This window comes from Galeopterus variegatus, unplaced genomic scaffold (genome assembly GCF_000696425.1).
Source record: "Galeopterus variegatus unplaced genomic scaffold, G_variegatus-3.0.2 Scaffold8594, whole genome shotgun sequence".
Classification (NCBI taxonomy): Eukaryota; Metazoa; Chordata; class Mammalia; order Dermoptera; family Cynocephalidae; genus Galeopterus; species Galeopterus variegatus.
Window position 1 is genome coordinate 38613 of NW_007734705.1, and position 19872 is coordinate 58484.

At 43.9% G+C, this 19872-nt stretch overlaps 1 protein-coding gene across 1 annotated transcript; it reads left to right on the top strand.

The window, feature by feature from the left end:
* The first annotated feature begins 5182 nt into the window (after window positions 1-5182).
* LOC103608584 (immunoglobulin iota chain-like) lies at window positions 5183-5723 on the top strand. The gene is made up of 2 exons (XM_008593004.1): window positions 5183-5228; window positions 5314-5723. Exons 1-2 carry the CDS (start codon window positions 5183-5185, stop codon window positions 5721-5723), a joined length of 456 nt encoding a protein of 151 aa, XP_008591226.1.
* Window positions 5724-19872: the final 14149 nt, after the last annotated feature.

The window sequence follows — 19872 nt, forward strand, 5'->3', positions numbered from 1 at the left end:
ATTTAAAGGGACATTGGGTTGGCTGGTTGGCTCACTTGGTTAGAGCATGGTGCTGATAACACCAAGGTCCAGGGTTTGATCCCTGTACTGGCCAGCCACCAAAAATAAAATAAAATAAAATAAAATAAAATAAAATAAAATAAAATAAAATAAAATAAAATAAAATAAAATAAAATAAAATAAAATAAAATAAAATAAAATAAAATAAAATAAAATAAAATAAAATAAAATAAAATAAAATAAAATAAAATAAAATAAAATAAAATAAAATAAAATAAAATAAAATAAAATAAAATAAAATAAAATAAAATAAAATAAAATAAAATAAAATAAAATAAAATAAAATAAAATAAAGTAACTACAAATATTACAACTGCATACAAGGCAAACACAAAGAAGCTAAAACCATGTAAGAAAATTAACAATAAAATCCAAATATTAAAATGTGCAAAATGTATTTTAATTCTTTTCATAGCACTGATGAGAAGCAAGTAGAATTTGCAGTTCTGCAAAATGAAAAGAGCTCCGGATTAGTTACCCAACAACGTGAATGTACTGAACACTGCTGAGCTGTGCACCTAAAAGTGGTTAAGATGGTAAATTTTATGTTATGTGTATTTTGCCACAATTAAAAAAAAATATGTCTGGGGCTGGCCCGTGGCTCACTCGGTAGAGTGCGGTGCTGATAACACCAAGGCCCCGGGTTCGGATCCCACATAGGGATGGCCGGTTCGCTCACTGGCTGAGCGTGGTGCTGACAACACCAAGTCAAGGGTTAAGATCCCCTTACCGGTCATTTTTAAAAAAAAAAAAAAAAAAAAAAAATTATGTCTCTGTTTATACAGGGTTGTTGCACTAAAGGAAAGTTCAGTGTATATTAAAACATCACAGGCAATTATTTTTAAGATTATGTGGAAAATGGGATTAAGTTCTAGACTCATTCATTGTCAATAAGTTTTCCACCCACAAGATCTTTGGGCGGGGCACTGGAACATTGATTCAGATGGGAGATGGGTCTTTGCTGGGTAGGACAGTGTTGAGAACTGCTGAGTGTCTGGTGCTCCAGGACCCCAATCCACCCAATTCAAATAGGGGGCATCTCCTGTAGTAAACCAAGGGATCTGGCTTGCGCCTTCTCCAGCCTGATTTGGGGCATTCTCCTCATTGGTTGTCTAGGTCTCAGCCACACTTGCCTTCTATTTCCAAACACACCAGGCTCTCTCCGGAAACGGGGCCCTCCCTCACGCTCACATCTCTGCCTGGTCCATACACCCTTCCCACCCTTCATGTATCACCCTATTTTTTCCCATCTTGGGGGACCTTTGATGACCACCACCTACCTCCTAATTGGTTCCAGATATTTTTTTCCTCTCATGACACTTATTGAAACATGTAGTTGTAATTATTTATTTCCCCACGAGGTTCCCACAACATTCCCCACTAGACTCTACCTTTCATGGGGACAGGGACCACGGATATTCACGCTCTTAACCAAAGATTCTCAAAGTGTGACTTATACGTGTTAGAAAGAAAAAGAGCTCTCATCGAAACCCAAATCCCAGCTTCTCCTGAAATATTGAAAAATGAGGCCCCCCTGGTTAGGGGCTCTAGACCTCTACTGGGTGGCTTCTCCCCTTTCTGACTGGGCGGGGATCTCCCAGTTAATGCAACCCCCTATAGCCTTCTTTATTCAACTCGCCTCCCTTACCTGGTCATTGCAGGCATTTGAGTTTATAAATCTAGTTTACAAACGTTAGAGAAACACCTGCGTCAGCTGATCTCACTCACCCATTCCTCAGATCCCAGGTCTTGACATTTGGCAAAGGTCGAGATCAGTGAGACTGGCCAGCTGGGGCCTCAGTGTGGCCACAGACTCCTTCAGTCTCCACCCTCTAAGGTTTAGTCCTCAGCTCAGAGTCCTGGTTTCTCATTCCTCCATAGGCAGGAAGTGTTGACCTGACTCTTAGTAATGACTTGAGAGAGAGAGGGAGGGAGGAAGAGAGATATCCTTAAATCCCAATAGTATCTAAATACCGGGAAAATGGCACCTTGCCAATAAGGAATTTGGCCACCCCAAATTCCTCTCCAACTGGTCAGGTGTCATGCAATCCTGGCCCATCACAGAGAATGTTAATCTGCAGTTCTGGAGGTCTAGACCTCCAGTCCTCCCAAAGGAGTGAGGGAATCACTCCCTAGGAGCTCCTTTAATATGCCCTAATGAAATTAACTTGATTAGGCATATTGTTTGATGAGAGAAGGGAAAGTGCAATCACTTTCACATTCTTTGCCCACAGCTAAGCCTGATTGAATTTGGGGCTGTGGTTCAAATATCTGGTGGATTGATTTCTCCATTTTTTCTTGTTGGATCCATCAAAATGTCTATCAAAACGGCCATGTTAAAAAGCAAATAAAGTCACCCTGTGCCAAGAGTCACACCCTCCAATGCCTACACAGGTCTGGGGGAAGGTGTAAATGAGTAAATATGGCCTGATGTAAAATAACAATAATAATAACCACCAGAAATGTCCTAAAATGTATTTCATTGATCTATAGTGTGAACATACGACATACACAAAGAGCTATGATGGTGATTGTTTAAAATTCAAAGTGAAAAAAATTAAAAAGGAAACACTTACCTATTTTGCTAATCATTACTCATTGGATTTGAGATGAGAAACAATCTGATTTTATTTAGTCTCATGACAGGAAACTATTGTTTACAAAAGTGGATCCATCCAAATGTTGATAAATTTATGAAATACTACCTGTATTTCATAATACTTCCTGTGTTCTCTCCATCTGATCCATGCACAGCGGTCAGCACTTTGTTAAAGAAAGATGAAACAAATCATGCCCCTCCTTTGATTCCCTCCCTCGTGATTTTGCTCGAAGAGAACATTCCTCCTGTCTCTTCCCAGGCTCTCACCTCAGATGCAGGGAATTCTCTGCTCTTCCTACCATGCTTCTTTCACACTAAGACTTTTGGGGATCAGCTGTGGGTCCCTCCTGCTCTGAGAAAGATGTTTCATGATGCTTGATCTATGGTATCAATGGATCGATTACCCAGGAATCAACACTCACTGGTTAGTTCCCCATCACCCACCAGCCTGTGCTGCAAGGGAGGAGCAACAGGTCATAGATGTGGTTGCAGGCATGTCTGGACAAGGGGTGGCCAAGATGCCCTCTCCACCCCTCACCTGCAGGTGGAGCTGTTGGTCTGAGAAGCAGCAGAAAGAAGGCCAGGACTCTGGAGTTGGCCCAGCTGACTCGGATGGGCAAGGTCTGCTCTCTGCCAGGGAGAGGCTGGACATGGGACAAGTCGAGACTACGCAGGGGGATCATCTGAGACAGAGGTGGGCTTACCGTATCATGTGTTCATGAGACAAGGAATCCTGGTGCATGCCCAGCCACCAAATGCCACCTAGTTGACTAGTCACTTCAGCTATAGTCACAGCCTATGAGCTTGTGGGACAAGAGACCTTTAGAGATTACTTCTGGCTATGGCTTGAATGTTTGTGTGTCCCTCAAATTCATATGTTAAAATCCCAACCCCAAGGTAATGTTATTAGGGGGTGGAGTGTTTGGGAGGTGATTAGATCTTGGGGTGGGGCCCTCATGAATGGGATTAGTGCCCCTTTAAAAGAGGCTCAAAGGGCTGGCCCGTGGCTCACTTGGGAGAGCGTGGTGCTGATCACACCAAGTCAAGGGTTAAGATCCCCTTACCTGTCATCTTTTCTAAAAAAGGGGGAGATGGGCCGGCCCGGTGGCGCACTCTGTAGAGTGCGGTGCTTGGGAGCGCAGCAGCGCTCCCGCTGAGGGTTCGGATCCCATATAGAGACCGGTCCACTCACTGGTTGAGCGCGGTGCGGGCGCGACACCGAGGGTTGCGATCCCATTACCGGTCACGAAAAAACACAAAAAGGGGGGAAAAAAAGGGGTGGGGGGAGAGGGGGCTCAAAGGCATCCCTTGCCCCTTCCACCATGTGAGTTATAGCAAGAAGAAAGCCATCTGTGAATCAGGAAGATTCACCAGACGCTGAATCTTGATCTTGGACTTCCCAGACTCCAGAACTTTGAGAAATAAATTTCTATTGTTTATAAGCACCCTATTTTTGGTATTTTGTTTTAGCAAACCAAATGGACTAAGATACTTCTGTATTTGTTTCCTAGGGCTGTGGTAACAAAACACCACAGACTGGGTGGCTTAAACAACAGAAATTTATTGCTTCCCAGTTCTGTCGGCCAGAAGTCCAAAACCAAGGTGCTGGCAGGGCTGGTTCCCTCTGAGCCATTGCGAGGGAAGGCTCTGTCCCAGGCTCTCTCCTAGGATTGTACATGCTGCCTTCTCTCTATGTCACTCACACCATCTTCTCTCTGCATGTCTGTCTCTCAGTCCAAATTTCCCCTTTTTATAAGGACACTAGTTGTATTGGTCATGGCCCTTCCTTATGACCTCATCCAACCTTAATTACCTTAATTACCTATTCAAAGGCCCTCTCTCTGAATACAGTCACATTCGGGGTTAGGACTTCAACATGTGAATGGAGGGAGAGGGACACAGTTCAGTCCACAACAGGGCCGAGTGTGCCTGCTTAATGAGCTGCAAAGTGGGCAGTGGAATGACTCTGGGACCCCCCGCTGCTTCTTTCTCAAAGTCCCCATCACTCCACATCTAAGAGGGAAAGGAGCTGGGTTGAAGGCAGTGCTGGAGCATGGAAGGGGACAGAGCATCCTATTCCCTCTGGGGACTCCAACATTTTCTGCTGAACGAAGCAGGTGTTTTCACCACCCCGAGGACGTGCCTCTCTTCCCAGTTCACCAGGCATCTAAATTTGGACCAGAAACTTATTTCTGTGGGGCTCAGCTTCCTTGAGGAGGGGTTGAGGTTACTCCTCCTCAGGGACTGAAGCCCGAAGGCTGGCCTCTTGGGCACTGGCCCCTGAGATTCCAGCAGGTGCTTCCTCCCCAAACGCCTCCATGGAGCAAGGCCAGAGCCGCAAAGGCTAACCCTGCACCATTCCCCTAACTGACACAGCAAACCCAAGAGAGCTTGGGATGGTAGTGGCCAGGAACTGGGTGTGTCATGGTCCCACCCCCTCGGAGCAGGGAAGAGGATGCTGGCCCAGATCATGAGGGCCCTGGGAGCTGTGGCCACGGGAGGCAGAGCTCTCAGTTCTGCACCATGTCCTGGACTCTGGTCTTGCTCACGCTGCTCACCCACTGCACAGGTAAGGGAACCCCCAGAGCTCGTAGCCCCTGCCCCTTTTAGTGCCTTGCCCTGCCACAGGGGTCCATGTGCTTCTGTGTCCCCAGGTTGTGGCTCTCAGCCTGTGCTGCATCAGCCACCATCTGTGTCCTCGTCCCTGGGAACCACAGTCCGTCTCACCTGCACCCTGAGCAGCGACCATTACGTTGGCATCCACAATGTCTACTGGTACCAGCAGAGGCCTGGCCACCCTCCAAGGTTCCTGCTGAGATACTTCTCACACTCAGACCAGAGCCAGGGCCACAAGGTCCCCCCTCGCTTCTCTGGATCCAAAGACGTGGCCAGGAACAGGGGCTATCTGAGCATCTCTGAGCTGCAGCCTGAGGACGAGGCTATTTACTACTGTGCTGTGGGGGCCCAGGAATCAGAGAGGGAGGTGGAAAGGGAGCAGGAGGAAGAAAAGGAGCCTGCTGCTTCAGGGTCCCAGGCACCCTCGGGCACACTTACTTTGAACTAAGACAGAAGCAGCACATCTGCCCACTGGAAGAGGATGGTGCTAGGAGGAGGAGAGGGGAGACGCTGGGCTGTGGGGAGCCCAGGAGACTGAGCCACTCAGTGTTGTCCAGTGGTGTTGCTGTAAGCCCCATTGGAGGCTGGATTGGGGAATTAAAGCTGTTTGTGTCTTGGGAAGTTATTTTGCTGAGTTTGCTCTGACTGGTGCACAATCTGGTAGCAAAGATACCCTGGATGTTCTGTGAAGGGGTAGGATGCATCCAAGGACCAGCCTAGGGTGAAGGTCCCAGGAAACTAGCCCGTCACGGTCAGCTTGGCTATAGCACCGTGGACAGGGCTCACTGGAGCCCCTACTCTTGTGGGTCATGGGCGGCAAGGGGCTCACAAAAGCACCTTGGGGGGGGAACATCCTTGACAGGGACGGCCCTCTACTGTCATCTGATTATGTCCAGGAGTCACAGGGTAAACAAGCCTAGAAAACACATTTATCAGGCCTCTAACAACAGGGGCCAAGGGCAGGCTCTTCACCTACTCTATTGACACTCTGGCCCAAGCAATTCTTTGTTGTGGGGCTGTCCTGTGCATTGTAGAATGTTGAGCAGCATCCCTGGCCCCTACCCACTAGATACCAACCCCCATCCCCTCCTGCCAGTTGTGACAACCAAAAATGTCTCCAGCTGTTGCCAAATGTTCCCAGGGTGGCAACACCACCCTGGATGAGAACCTCTGGTCTAGGCGAGAGTACAGCATTTACTCTTCAGCATGGGAGAGTGGCAGGGGCCAGCAAACATTTTCTGTAAAGGGTCAGATAGTAAATATTTGTGGCTTTGTGGGCTGTACAGTCTTTGCTGCAACTACTCAGTTCTGTCCTTGTAGCAAGACAGCAGCCACAGACAACACATGAGCAAATGGGCAGAGCTGTGTTCCTATTCAACTTTGTTTGCAGAAACAGATGGGGTGGGCTGAATACGTCACTTGGGCTGTAGTTTGCACACTCCTGCTATAGGGAAACACTCCAGCTCCTGCCTCCAGATTTAGCCAAGCCACACTTGGTGGGGTAATCCAGGTCCCCCTCAACTCCTCCTGTCTGAGGACTCCAGGGATCCTGAGCCTCTGGACCCATGGAGAGACCTAGAGGCAAGAAGGATGTGGTCTCACTGAGGCCACATTGGGCTTGTTGAGTGATGGAGGAATGGAGAGTTCCCGTAGCCCTGACCCCCCGCATGGCACCCTGTGCTCCTGGGTGGTGGATCGGAATGTGCCCTGCAGAGAGGGACACTGTACATCGGGCATCCACACAGTGTGTAGACATGCTTCACACTCAGAGAGGTGCCAGGTAAGCCATCTCCCTGGTGACCCCAAACTTGGCTTAGAATGTTCATTTACCATGGCTAAAAAGACCCCAGTGGGTCCCCCTGACAGGCAGACACATGTCAGTCCCTGCCCTTCACTCACTGAGATCGTTTAAACTGATTTTTTGTACTTATTCTTCAAAATCCAGCATATATTTTACACTTGTGGCTCCTCTCAATTTGGACCAGCCACATTCCAAGTGGTCAACAGCTGCATATGTCTTGTGACAGGACAGTATGGATTGAGGGGATAAAATTCAGACTTCTTATCATGATACAGCTTTCTTAACTTGCCCAGACCCTATCCCAGGTCCCAAATCTTGTAGACCCTCCTCACGGTCTGTTTCTGCCATGTTAAGCCAATTGTAATTACCCAGACACCTGATTCTCTTTGCTGCCTCTAAATCTTGTCTCAAGCCATTTACTTGCTGGGAGGACTTCCTGTCCCTTTGCGGTGTCCTCCAGCTGGCTGCGCCCACTCAAGTTTCCATGATTATCTCAAATCTCCCTCCTTGGGCAAGACTTTCCTGACCTCTTCATGTGGTTACTAACTTCCACCAATGTACAAACAGTGTGTTTTCCTAACTATATTTAGCACCTACCACACAGCTCTAAATTTATCTTGCAAGACTTTTCTCCTGCAAATTCTCACTCTGCAGGATCTGTTCAACTCATTTATGTGCCTGATAAAAACTAGGTAATAAAACAGCAGAGTAAATAAGTGCATGAGCAAATGAATGTATGACTGAGTGAATTCTTGAGTTCCAAAGACCCTGCCATTTTTGGATCCCATTAGGTGGCTGGGTCATTATGATTCCCTAAGAAGGGAGAACTAGCCCAGACATTGTCTGTCACATTAGTGACTGGCCCATTCTCTCTCTCTGTCTCTCTGTCTCTCTGTCTCTGCCTCTATCTCTGTCTCTGTCTCTGTCTCTCTCTCTCTCACACACACACATACACATACACACACACACACCTTTCAATGCATGGCATATAAAGGTGATTATATCCAGCAACCAAGAGTGGTATGGAAAGGGAAAGCTTGCGATAAGCCAATTCAGAGAAGGGAATGTTTGGGGAACTTTCTGAACCTATAGCAAAGCGGGGAGATGTTGGACAGGGTGGGGTTCACAGATTGTTAGGACCCACCAACTGGTACCATAAAGACTGCCCTCAGCCACCAGCAGGTCTCCTGATGGTAGCACAGAACAAGGGTGTGGGGTGCTAAGAGCTGCGTACACAGAAATGCTTGACTCAGCTTACAAGTTTGGCAAAGAAACACAGACCCAAATAGGCTTGGACACTTCACCAGTAGCCAGCATGAACTGAAGACCAAGGACACAAACATTCTGAGCTGAGGAACACCCTGAGACCCTCAGGGAGGGGGATCTGAGGAAGACCCTGGGGGACCAGGGCATGAAAATTGCCAGCCAGACTTAGGATGAAATGCACGGGCTCCTTGAGAGTAGAATCAACACACAGGGACACAGAATTAGGACGCAGAAAGCCCTTACATTTCATTCTAGATGGCGTTCTTGTGATGTAAGCTCACTGTCCAGATCCACTATTCATTATGGGAGGTAATATGGGGTGTGTTCATTCTAGCATTCCTCCTCCACCTGTTAGCTAGAAAACTTTCCCTCACCAATGACTTAGTCACCCTGAGGAACTCTTCATATAGTAAAGGCAAGATAATATTTAGTATTTTCTCCCGTTATTTACTGAGTATCAAAATCATGAGTCAGGGGGCCGGCCCAGTGGCGCACTGCTACAGTGTGCGGCTTGGGAGCGTGATGGCGCTCCCGCAGAGGGTTCGGATCCCACGTACAGACTGGCCGCTCACTGGCTGAGCGAGGTGCGGATGCAACACCGAGGGTTGCGATACCGTTGCCGGTCCTGGTCCGGTACGGGCGCAACACTGAGGGTTGCAATCCATTGCCGGTCACGAAAAAAGACAAAAAGGAAAAAAAAAAAAATCATGAGTCAGTATGCTAGCATCATCCAACTTTAGTTTGTTAGTATAATTATAAGCTCATGGGTATAAGCATATTTGAGGTGTTTAAATTCATTGCAATTATTATAAGTTTTTATATCTTTGGGCAGTGCAAGCCTATTCAGATTGGTCTCTAACCAGGAACATTTTGATGTGTCAAAAACAGTAAATTTAATTTTGTTTTTTTTATTATTGTTTTTTTAAATTTGGGCAAAGGATCCTTCAACTAATCATCAAAGAATAACGATGTAACACAGTATAACATACTGAATTAGCATGTGTGGGCACACACACATTCACAGTGATAGTTCAAAATGGGGGGCAAAAGAAAAATGTGTTTTGCAGAAGAATGACAGCTTGCACATGGAGAAAGAGCACTAGAATTAGAAAATCATTATTTTGCAACCCACAATGTGATAATAGTAGTAGTTATTAACGCAAGTATCATAAATGGGTGCTAAAACCATTGAGTGATTAGTTATCGGTATCCAAGTGTCACACCACAAACTCTAGTCATAAAGGGAACCTGACACTTCCATCGGAGAGATTTGGCAGTCACCCCTAATGAAGCAGTCAAGCCTGGCTTCTCTAATAGGGGGACAAACTGATATGAGTGCCTCCTGGGGGGAGTGACAGGAAGCACTTCATACCTGTGGAGCTAGAAACATTTCACCTGAAGTGAGTCAAGCCTGCAGCCTCATTCTCAGCTTTCAGGAAATACAGGGGCCATGGGAAAACGATTTACAAACCTGGACTGTGAGATGTCGGAGAAGAAAACTGGCTTGGACTGTTTGAAAAGTGAGTATCATGAAAGAAAAGGTGGAGGGACTTGTAGGTTAAAAGAGGACTAAACATAGCACCAAGGTCCAGGATTCCGATCCCTGTACCAGCCAGCCTCCAAAAAAAAAAAAAAAAGAGAGAGAGAGAGAGAGAGCCTAAAGAGATGTAACACATAACTACAATGTATAAACTGGGTTTAGATCTTGTTTGAAAACAAAACAATAACAGTAACTATAAAGAAAAGTCATTTTGAGGACCATTGTGGAAATTTGACTATGGAGTGGATATTAGGTATGATAGGACTATATTAATTTTCTTACATGTGATCATAATAATATGGATTTTAGGAGAACATACTAAAACATCTGCAACTAAAATTTTAAAACTTTTTATTTGGAAATAATTATAAATTTACATGAGGTTGGAAAGTAATGTATAGGAAGTTTCCATACACCTTTCTGTCAGCCTCCCCCAATGTTAGTATCTTGCATAATTACACTACAGTATCAATACCAGGAAATTGATATTATTGCAATCCACAAGCTTATTCAGACTTCTCCAGTTATACTGGCACTCACTCGTGTGTTCTGTAGCAATTCTATCACACGTGTAACTTTGTATGACCACTGCCAATCAATATATTAATTTCTACCCTGTAGCCATCCCCGTCCCCTCACCCCTCCCATCCCTAACTCCTGGCAAGCACTAATCTGTTCTCCATTTCTATAATTTTGTCATTTCAAGAATGTTACATAATAGAATCATACAGTATGTAACATTTTTCATTCAGCATAATTCCTTTGAAGTTCATCTAAGTTGTTGCATGTTCAGTAGTTGATTCCTTTTTACTGTGTCTATTCCATGGTATGGATGACCACAGTTTCTTTAGCCATTCATTCATTGAAAGACATTTGGGTAGCTTCCAGTGTGCAGCTGTTATGAATAAATCTGCTATAAGCATTTGTGTACAGGTTTTTTCATGAAAATTAGTTTTCATTTTTCTGAGATGTACTCAGGAGTGCAATTGCTAGGTCATATGGTAAGTCCATTTTTTTTAGTTTTATAAGAGACTGCCAAACTATTTTTCCAGAATGGCTGTACCGCTTTACATTCCCACCAGCAATGTATGAATGATCCAGCTTCTTCATATCCTTGCCAGCTATTTGGTGTTATCACTATTTTTTTTTTTTTTATCTCAGCCATCTGATAAGTGTGGACTAATATCTCATTGTGGTTTTAGTTTGCATTTCCCTAATGGCTAATAATGTTGAACATTTTCATGTGTTCATTTGCCCTCTGTATACCCTCTCTAGTGAAATATCTGTTCATGTCTTTTGCCCATTTTCTAATTTTTTATTTTTTGTGTATGTTGAATTTTGAGGGTTCTTTATATATAATGTTCTAGATAGGAGGTTGGATGTGTGATTTGCAATTTTTCCCTCTCACTCTGTAGCCTTTCTTTTCATCTCCTTAGCAGTTTCTTTCACAGAGCAAAGTTTTCCATTTTGATGAAGTCTGATTTATTGACTTTTCCTATTATGGACTGTGCTTTTGGTGCCAAGTCTAAGAAATCTTCTCTTAGGCCTAGGTACTGAAGATTTTCTCCTGTGCTTTTTCTAAAAGTTTCATACTTTCACAATTTTACATTTAAGTCTACAATCCATTTTGAGTTGATTTTTCTTTTTTTTTTTTCTTTTTTTTTTTTTTTTTTTTTTTTTTGACCGGCAACGGATCGCAACCCTCAGTGTTGCTCCCGCACCTTGCTCAGCCAGTGAGCGGCCAGTCTGTATGTGGGATCCGAACCCTCTGCGGGAGCGCCGCCGCACTTCCCAAGCGGTGCACTGTAGCGGTGCGCCACCGGGCCGGCCCTTGAGTTGATTTTCCTATAAGGCAAGGTTTAGGTCAAAAGTCCTTTTTTTAATTTTTATTTTTGCCTATGAATATCAATTGTCTGGCACCATTTGTTGAAAGGATATCTTTTCTCCATCTAATTGCTTTCACACATTTTTAAAAGATCGGTTGTGCATATTTGTGTGGGTCTTTTTCTTGCTTTTCTACCTTGTTCCATTAATCTGTGTGTCTGTGACCCCACAGTACCATAAGGTAATGTCTTGATTATGTAGCTATATAGCAAGGCTTAACTTGGGAAGAATGATCCCCCTAATTTATTCCTGTCCTTCAAAATTTTTCTATTGTAGGTCCTTCCTCTTTCCATATAAATTTTAGAATAAGCTTTCTATGACCACAAAAAAACTTGCTGGGACTTTGATAGGAATTACTTTATGTCTGTAAATCAATTTAAGGAGAATTGACATCTTTATTATGATTGAATATTCCAATCCGCGAACACAGTATGTCTCTCCAATTATTTGGGTCTTCTTTGTGTCTTACATCAGCATCTTATATTTTTCAGAATGCAAATGCTGTACATGTTTTCTTAGCTCTATACTTAACTATTTCATTTTTTTCTGGAGGAATTGCAAATGCTATGGTATTTGTTTCCATTTGTTTGTTATTATATAGAAATAAAATTGATTTTGTTGCTGGTCTTGTCTCCTGCAACCTTACTGTATTACTCAGGCCCTGGTTAGGGCCTTCTTTGTGGAAACTCTCTCCAGAGCCCTGTGGTGAAGCGAGAGATCACATGGCGAGGGCTAAGCAAGAGCTCTTGTTAACATACTCACTTGCTCTCCTTATAAAGCCCCCAGTCTACTCCTTGATAACCCATTAAACCATTAACTCATTAATCCATGAGTGGATTAATCCATTCATTAGTTCATGGTTCTCACAATCCGATCACCTCTTCAAGGCCCCACTTTTCAACACTGCCACAATTGGTTCAAACTCTCACCTGAGCTCTGGAGGGGACAAACATTCAGACCATGGCACTTACTAAAGTTACTACTTAGTGTTGGAGTGAGCAGGACAGAAGTTATGTTGGGACCTGAAATCACATGGGCTTTAGAAAGAAAAAAAAGGACACTTTTTTTCTTGAAATGCATTTCTTTGAATTCTCTCTTTTCCCATGGCTCTTTGATATTTTGAATCTTGGTTATGGGGCAAGATGACATTATTTATATAAACGTAAAGTTATTTCCCAGTCAGCCTGGAGCTGCAAACTTGCCTTGAGACACATACTGTCCAGACCCTGAGAGACCAAGGAAGACATGGATAAAGCTGTGCTGATCCACCCCAAAGCAGGACCCTAAGCTAACATCAAGGACGAGAACAGAAGCCAGATGAAGCCTTGGTGAGAATATGCACCCGGCCCCTTAAACATCCCCTCCCTCCTGCTTTTCATATCCCACGTTCCATTCCTTCAACCCCCTCTTTAAAGACCCTTCAGTGTATCTGAGTTTTTGAGATGGCTTCAGTCTGGCCATTCTCCTTCAGGTTTTCCAAGATGGGTCAGCCTAACGTCTCTCCTCAGGTCACTGAAATTCCTGATTAAAGCTGACTTCATTTTCACCAACATTTGACTCTTGTTTGTTTCTTTGTTTGGGGCAGGCAGCCGGCTTTGGATTCAGTAACAAGATTTACAAGATTTGGCAAGCCTAAATCAGGGTTTTTGAATGAATGCCCTGGGGCAACAGATTTTGGTGAGCCAAGCCAGGGTTTTTTTTTTTTTTTTTTTTTCCCTTTTTGTCTTTTTTCGTGACCGGCAACAGATCGCAACCCTCGGTGTTGCGTCCACACCTCACTCAGCCAGTGAGCGGCCGGTCTGTATGTGGGATCCGAACCCTCGGCGGGAGCGCCACTGCACTTCCCAAGCGGCGCACTGTAGCAGTGCACCACTGGGCCGGCCCCTAAGCCAGGGTTTTTGTAAGGGGCAGGCAGCCAGACTTGGGTTTGGTAACTTTAGTTCTAGAAGTTTTGTTTGTTTGCTTGTTTGTTTGCAGATTCTTCAGGTACAATACATACATTCAGAGAGAGAGAAAAATGAGGCAAAATATTTTATTGTCTCTAAGCGGAGGGACCATGAGACCCAATAAGGACTACAAGTGTTCGTTGTACATTTTTAAACCTGTTTAAAAGTTTTCAAAATAAAAAGTAGGAGGGATTTTTGTTGCTTGCAACTTAAAACCTGTTAAGCTGTAATTGCAGCCTGCATGAAATTTTTGTTTTCCTTCTCACACCTTGACCTCTCCTGGTATACACCAGCTCCCTTGCCCTACACCCTCACTGCACCCCTAGAAGGTTCCAAGCCTATGACTCTTTGATTCTGCATCTTTCCCATCCTGCCTCCTCTTCTCTGCTCACCCAGCTTAGAAGCTGGGCTCCACGAGGGTAGTGGATGGTGCACAGACACCATTACCTGCCCCTCTGCCTCTGTTGGACTTACTCGGCAAACCACAAGTCTCAGCTGAACCCAGCTATCTGTTGGCTCCTCACCTGCACCAGAGGGGCTGATTCTGTTAGGGAAATTCACTTGACTGAGCAGCCTGATGCAAGTCCTCAAATAGGCAAACAACAGTTCCCTGGGGGTAATCCTCTACCTCTCTAGGGTGGAGAGGTGAAAAAAGATGCTCTTGGGGGCTCATGCTTCCCTACCTTTCAGTAGCCTGGCAAGGGCCTGAGTCAGCTCCACTGAAGGACACAGGGCTCTGGCTGAAACCAGCAGCTGAGCTCCAGACACCCCCCACTCCCACCTCCACACCCTGTTCCTGCCCCAAGGCGGTTTCCCTAAGAGGAAGTTCTCACTGTTACTGTAGGGGGCAGGCAGAGGGTCCTGTCTCCTATAACTATGTAAGGAAGGATGAGATGAGGCCCATCTGGAGCCCGTTATGGAGCCTCCTCTCTGGGACACAGTGAGCACTTCTCCCAAGATGGTGTAAACCTACTGTTTCTCTGCCTGCTATGGCCTCATATCTCCCCATGGTCACTGAGGTTGAATGTGTCCTGACCCTGTGTAAAAACAGGGGAAAAAAAGCTCCTGGAGAAAAACAAATAAACAGTTCTTGATTGTTTTCTAGTTTTTTCTTCATCTGAAGAAAACAGAAGTTGGCCACTTTTATTAAAGGTGGTAATTAATATAAACGACAGATTATATTAGATATAATTACAGAGATATGTGAATATGTAATCAAAACAATGAATATGGTTTGTTTGTTTCTTAAGGGAATTGTTACAATTTATTAATATAACAAAATCAATATAATAAATGCCTTGTTTTATTTAACATTTTGGTAATGTTATTGTATTTTACTACTAAAGTTAAATGTTTAATTTTTTCATCTATTTACATAATTATATATTTGTGCATGTCTAAACACATATACAGAAAGGTATAGTAAGATAGATTTTTTAAAAAATCTATAGGGAGGGGACACTAGAAGACGGGTAAGGTTGTAATTGGTAAAGAAATGGCGGTCACTTATTTTGGCCAAGAGAGGGATTTTTGGTATTTTGGGGAAGACACACGACATCGTTTTTGTCTGTACTTTTTGTTAGCATCCAATCTAGAACAAACCCTTGCTTTCTTAGTCCCTTCCACAAATCACTCAGCCAAAGTTCAAGTCCTATAAGAGTTCTTTCTGACATTCTCTTAATAAGACACCCCATGGTTTGCTGCAATGAGTAATAACCCAGCTTGTTCAACTGTAGGTGTGTTCCTGGTGGTCTGTGGCTGGAGTGCATTGACAAGAGAAAGTGCAGGGTATGAAGAAAAATAAGGCCTTCTGCAGTGCTTCCTTGATAAGAGGATGTTAGCAGAGATGTAAATTAAGCAAGAAAAGGGACTGCATGGGAATGTCTGGGGCAGAGCATTTCAGCCCAAAACTAACAAGCAAACAATACTATGCAAAAAGGTGCTGATGTTGAAGGAACCCAACCAGGTGAGTCTGGCCTGGAAAACGAGTTGATTTATTTGTTGGACAAGTTTTTCACTTATCTGCTGAGTAGCCACGCAGCCAGGTCTGTTCTGGGCACTAGGATGGGTCGGGAACAGCCCACAAGCATCCCTGCCATCCTAGAGTTTTCATTTCTAGCAGCGGCAGACAACGAGCAAGCCAAAACAAAAACAACAAAATAAAATATATATTGTAAGTTAAAAGTACATGCTTTTGGGCCGGCCCATGGCTCACTTGGGAGACCGTGGTGCTGATAACACCCAGTCAAGGGTTAAGATCCCCTTACCGGTCATCTTTTTTAAAAAGTACATGCTTTCACCATGGGCAAAATGAAAAAACAGCGTAGAAAGAGTGGAACAGGACGGAGGGGAGGACAGGCATGTGAACATGAACTGTCCAGTCATTCCCAGGTGGGCATCGCTCATCTGCTCTGCTCTTTAGAGGAGTCTTTCCCAGAGCCGTCCGGACCAGAAGCAGACACCTCCTCCCCCGCCTCTGTAGCGCACCAGCTCCGCCTAACAAGGCTCTGGGGGTCTCGTGCACCTGTCCCTCCCAGGCTGCCATAGCAGCTGCGTACAGCCCCGGCCCCACCCTTCCACCTCTGAGTCGACCCTGCCCTAACCCAGAGCTGATTGGTCTAAGAGAGCCACTGATCAGCAGGATCGATGGGCAGGGGCTTCTGCTGCCACTTTAAGAGCAGGTCAGAGGTCGGGGTTGCAAATTTCCGGCGTTCTCACGTGGGCTCTGCTGGGTTCTCTGGGAGGCCTGTAGGTGGGTTCTGTTTCTCTACTGCAGTCAGAGTCGCTTGGTTTCATTCCTTCCTTCGTTCGTTTTTGCCTTCTGTTATTTTAAAAAGCTGATATGGTGAATAAGTCCTAGTTGCTCTTTTAGCAAGTCCTAAACTATAATTCTCTTCTTTTTTTTTTTTTTTTTTTAAGATGACCGGCAAGGGGATCTTAACCCCTGACTTGGTGCTGTCAGCACCACACTCTCCCAAGTGAGCCGCAGGCCGGCCCTAATTCACTCCTCTGAGCTCTCTTGTTGATTAGACCTCAACTTTGGCCTATGCAGACTTAAACACTAACATAGTTTCTAACAGCTCAAGGCTGCATTCCTAGGGCCACCCTAGCGCCCCACTTATAGTGCCTTCCTGAGAAAACTCAAGGCTGCCAAAAGAATTTAGTGTTCCACCTGACAAGGCCCCTGTCTCTCAGTCTCTGTGGGAGGGTAGGAGCCTAACTTCCTTAAGCGCCACTTAACAAACCCAGACAGATTTCACATGAACCAACCCCTCTTCCTGCTTTTTGTAATTTTTCACTTCCCTGCCTTCACTGGACCCCTGTTCACCCCTTCCCTGATCCCTCATTCTCCCTTTTAAAACACCCAGTCACTTCGCTAACAAATACTCCTAGAAGTTGAGCTCAGTTCACACAGGATCTTTTCTCAGTTCCAATAGTGTATTTTTTATTAAGATTCGTCCTTACCACTTTACTTAGTGTATGGCTTTGCTTATCTTTGACAATACCATGTAGCCAAAGCAATCACATCAGTAATTAGTCACATCAATTAGTTCATAGTAATTATTTTCATTTTCTTTTAGGATTTCTAGATACACAATTATATCTTTTCTAGTTGACTTAAATGTCTCTTCCTAAGTGATACATATTTGTTTCACTGGTCAAAATTCTCAAACAATGTAACATGTGGTGGTGGTAGTTCTCTAGCAAATACATAAAATTTTGCCAAAGAAAAATATGAGGAACAGGAAAGATTCAAGCACTAAAGAGATAACTAGTCGAATTGGAAAGGGAGTTCCTTGAACCAGAGTGGGAGTAGGCATTTGCATCTGATTCATTCCCTAGATTCCCAGTGTAAAAGTGAGGACACAATAATTTTCTCTGTGAATTGCTTGTTCATACACTTTGCCCATTAAAAAAATTTTTTTAATGATTAGCATTCTTTTTTATTTTGGTTACTGTGTCTTTATCAATTGTACATATTGGTACACATCCATGGAGTACCATCTGGTAAAGATCCAGGGGAAGATGGGAGAACATTTCTTAGCCTGTGGCTTCTCTATATGCTTTGTTTTTCATGTCTTCTGTTGAAAATAAGTTTTAACTTTTTGTATAGGCTTAATTGGTCATTTCTTCATGGTTTATTTCTTGATAAAAATATCTTTCTCTACCTGACCCATAGAGATACTCTCCTGTATTTTACTAAAACATTTTAAATTTTGCTTTTCACAGTTACATCTTTTATCCACTTGGAATTTTTGTGTGTGTGTTTTGAGATAAGAGGTGATTTGTGTCACCTCTCCCAGGGTGACGGAGACACAAAGGATTACTCAAAGCCCATTTCTTCTGAGCAGTGAGAGGCCGGAAAGGGTTAATTACGGACAAATCCTTCAAGACAGAAGGATAAAAACCCGAAGTTTTTATTCTCCAGGCAAGAAAGTTACAGAAAAGGAACATAGGTGGTTACAAAAAGAACAATGAGGTAATCGTTGTACTTTCCCATCATAAGGTTTAGCTGCACCAAGGACATCTGCCCTTAGAGCCAGCATTTTTTGTGTTACAGTTTTTTGTTTTTTGTTTTTTTATCTACAACGGAGACTTTAATCCTGGGAGAGTTTTCTGTCTTTCCCAAGCTTAACACTTCTATGTGCAATACCAAAAGGTTAGGCCATTCCTGAAACTACAGGGCTGTCGCCCCACCCAGCTACAGCCTATGCTAAAGGGCTTTGGCCCTTGTAAAACTAAGGACTGTGGTCCTACTAAGCTATAAGTTAGGCCCTGTGAAAAATATATGTGCTTATAAATGTTAGTATCCTCCACAATTTGTTTGTTATTAAATTGTGAACATCTTTATCCATATTAATGCTTTTGTCTCAAATTGTATTTTGCCAGATGTTAATATTGCTCAACCAACTTTTAATTTGCTTAGTGTTTGTTAACATTTGGTCTGTGTTCTTGCATCATTTATTCTGAGGGGATTTTACCATGATTGGCCTAAACCAGTGGTTCTCAAAGCATTCCTCAGACAAGCAGCATCACCTAGGAATTTGTTAGAAATACAAAAACTCTGCCTGCCCCTCCTTCCCACTACCACCTACTAAATCAAAAACCTTCTGGGAGGGGCCCAGAAAGCTAACAAGCCCCCCAGGTGAGTCTGATGTCACTTGAGTTTGGGAACCACTAGCCTAGACGATCAGAGCCTTCCCTGTAGCTGAGATCAAGGCTCCAAATCTTGTGGCTGCAAGGTGACGGGAGTGTGGAATGGACAGAAAGAAGAGAACCACAGTTTCCACTGCACATGACAGGCTGCTAGAATTAAAAAAAAAAAAATATATATATATATATATATATATATATATATGCAAGAATGTTTGCCAGACTTTGCTTGACAAGAGTTTACAACCAAACAGCTGTTTGTCCTCACACATCCTTGGTCCCACGAACTGGCTGTTGATGAGCAGTTTTAAATTATCGTTTGAGTCATATCCTCAAGGATATGACTATATATTTGTAATATTGTGATATAATAAGAATTATATTTTGTCATCATCCCCAGCTCCTGACCAGAGCTTCTGAAATCCTTATGATTTTCTACGTGATGAGAACATAGGAGCGTCTTTTGTTAGAATATTTGGGTTTTTTTGGTCCCTCGTTTCTGAAATAGCTCCAGTACAATTCAGGTAAAAGGAGTACCTTTTGTTATTCATTAACAACCCCTATCAGCCACATCTGAATTTGTTAATAAGGTGACTTTGAAAAGCCCCAAAGGATGGGGTTGCCATAGGAACCAATCATGTGATTAGAGGCTTGTAACTTTCATTTCCACCCCTGACCTCTGGGGAGGAGAGAGGGGATGGGGATTGAGTTTAATCACCAGTGACCAGTGATTTAATCAATTATGCTTATGAAGACTCCATTAAATACCCAAAACTACTGGGTTCAGAGAACTTCCAGGTTGGTGAACACCTGGAGTTTTGGGGAGGATGGCGTGCCGAGAAAGGGCATTTGAGCTCCATGCCCCCATACCTTGCTCTCTGCATCTCTTCATCTGGCTGTTCCTGAGTTGTATCCTTTTATAATAAATGAGTTGTCTAGTAAGTAAACTGCTTTCCTGAGTTCTGTGAGTTGTTCTAACAAAAGATCAAACTCGAGGACAGGGTCA

What these genes read in the sequence shown, in the direction of transcription:
- LOC103608584 (XM_008593004.1), top strand. Translation starts at nt 5,183, where the DNA reads ATGTCCTGGACTCTGGTCTTGCTCACGCTGCTCACCCACTGCACAG. An exon ending in GCTGCTCACCCACTGCACAG is followed by an intron (nt 5,229 to 5,313) that starts GTAAGGGAACCC and finishes CTGTGTCCCCAG; the next exon opens with GTTGTGGCTCTCAGCCTGTG.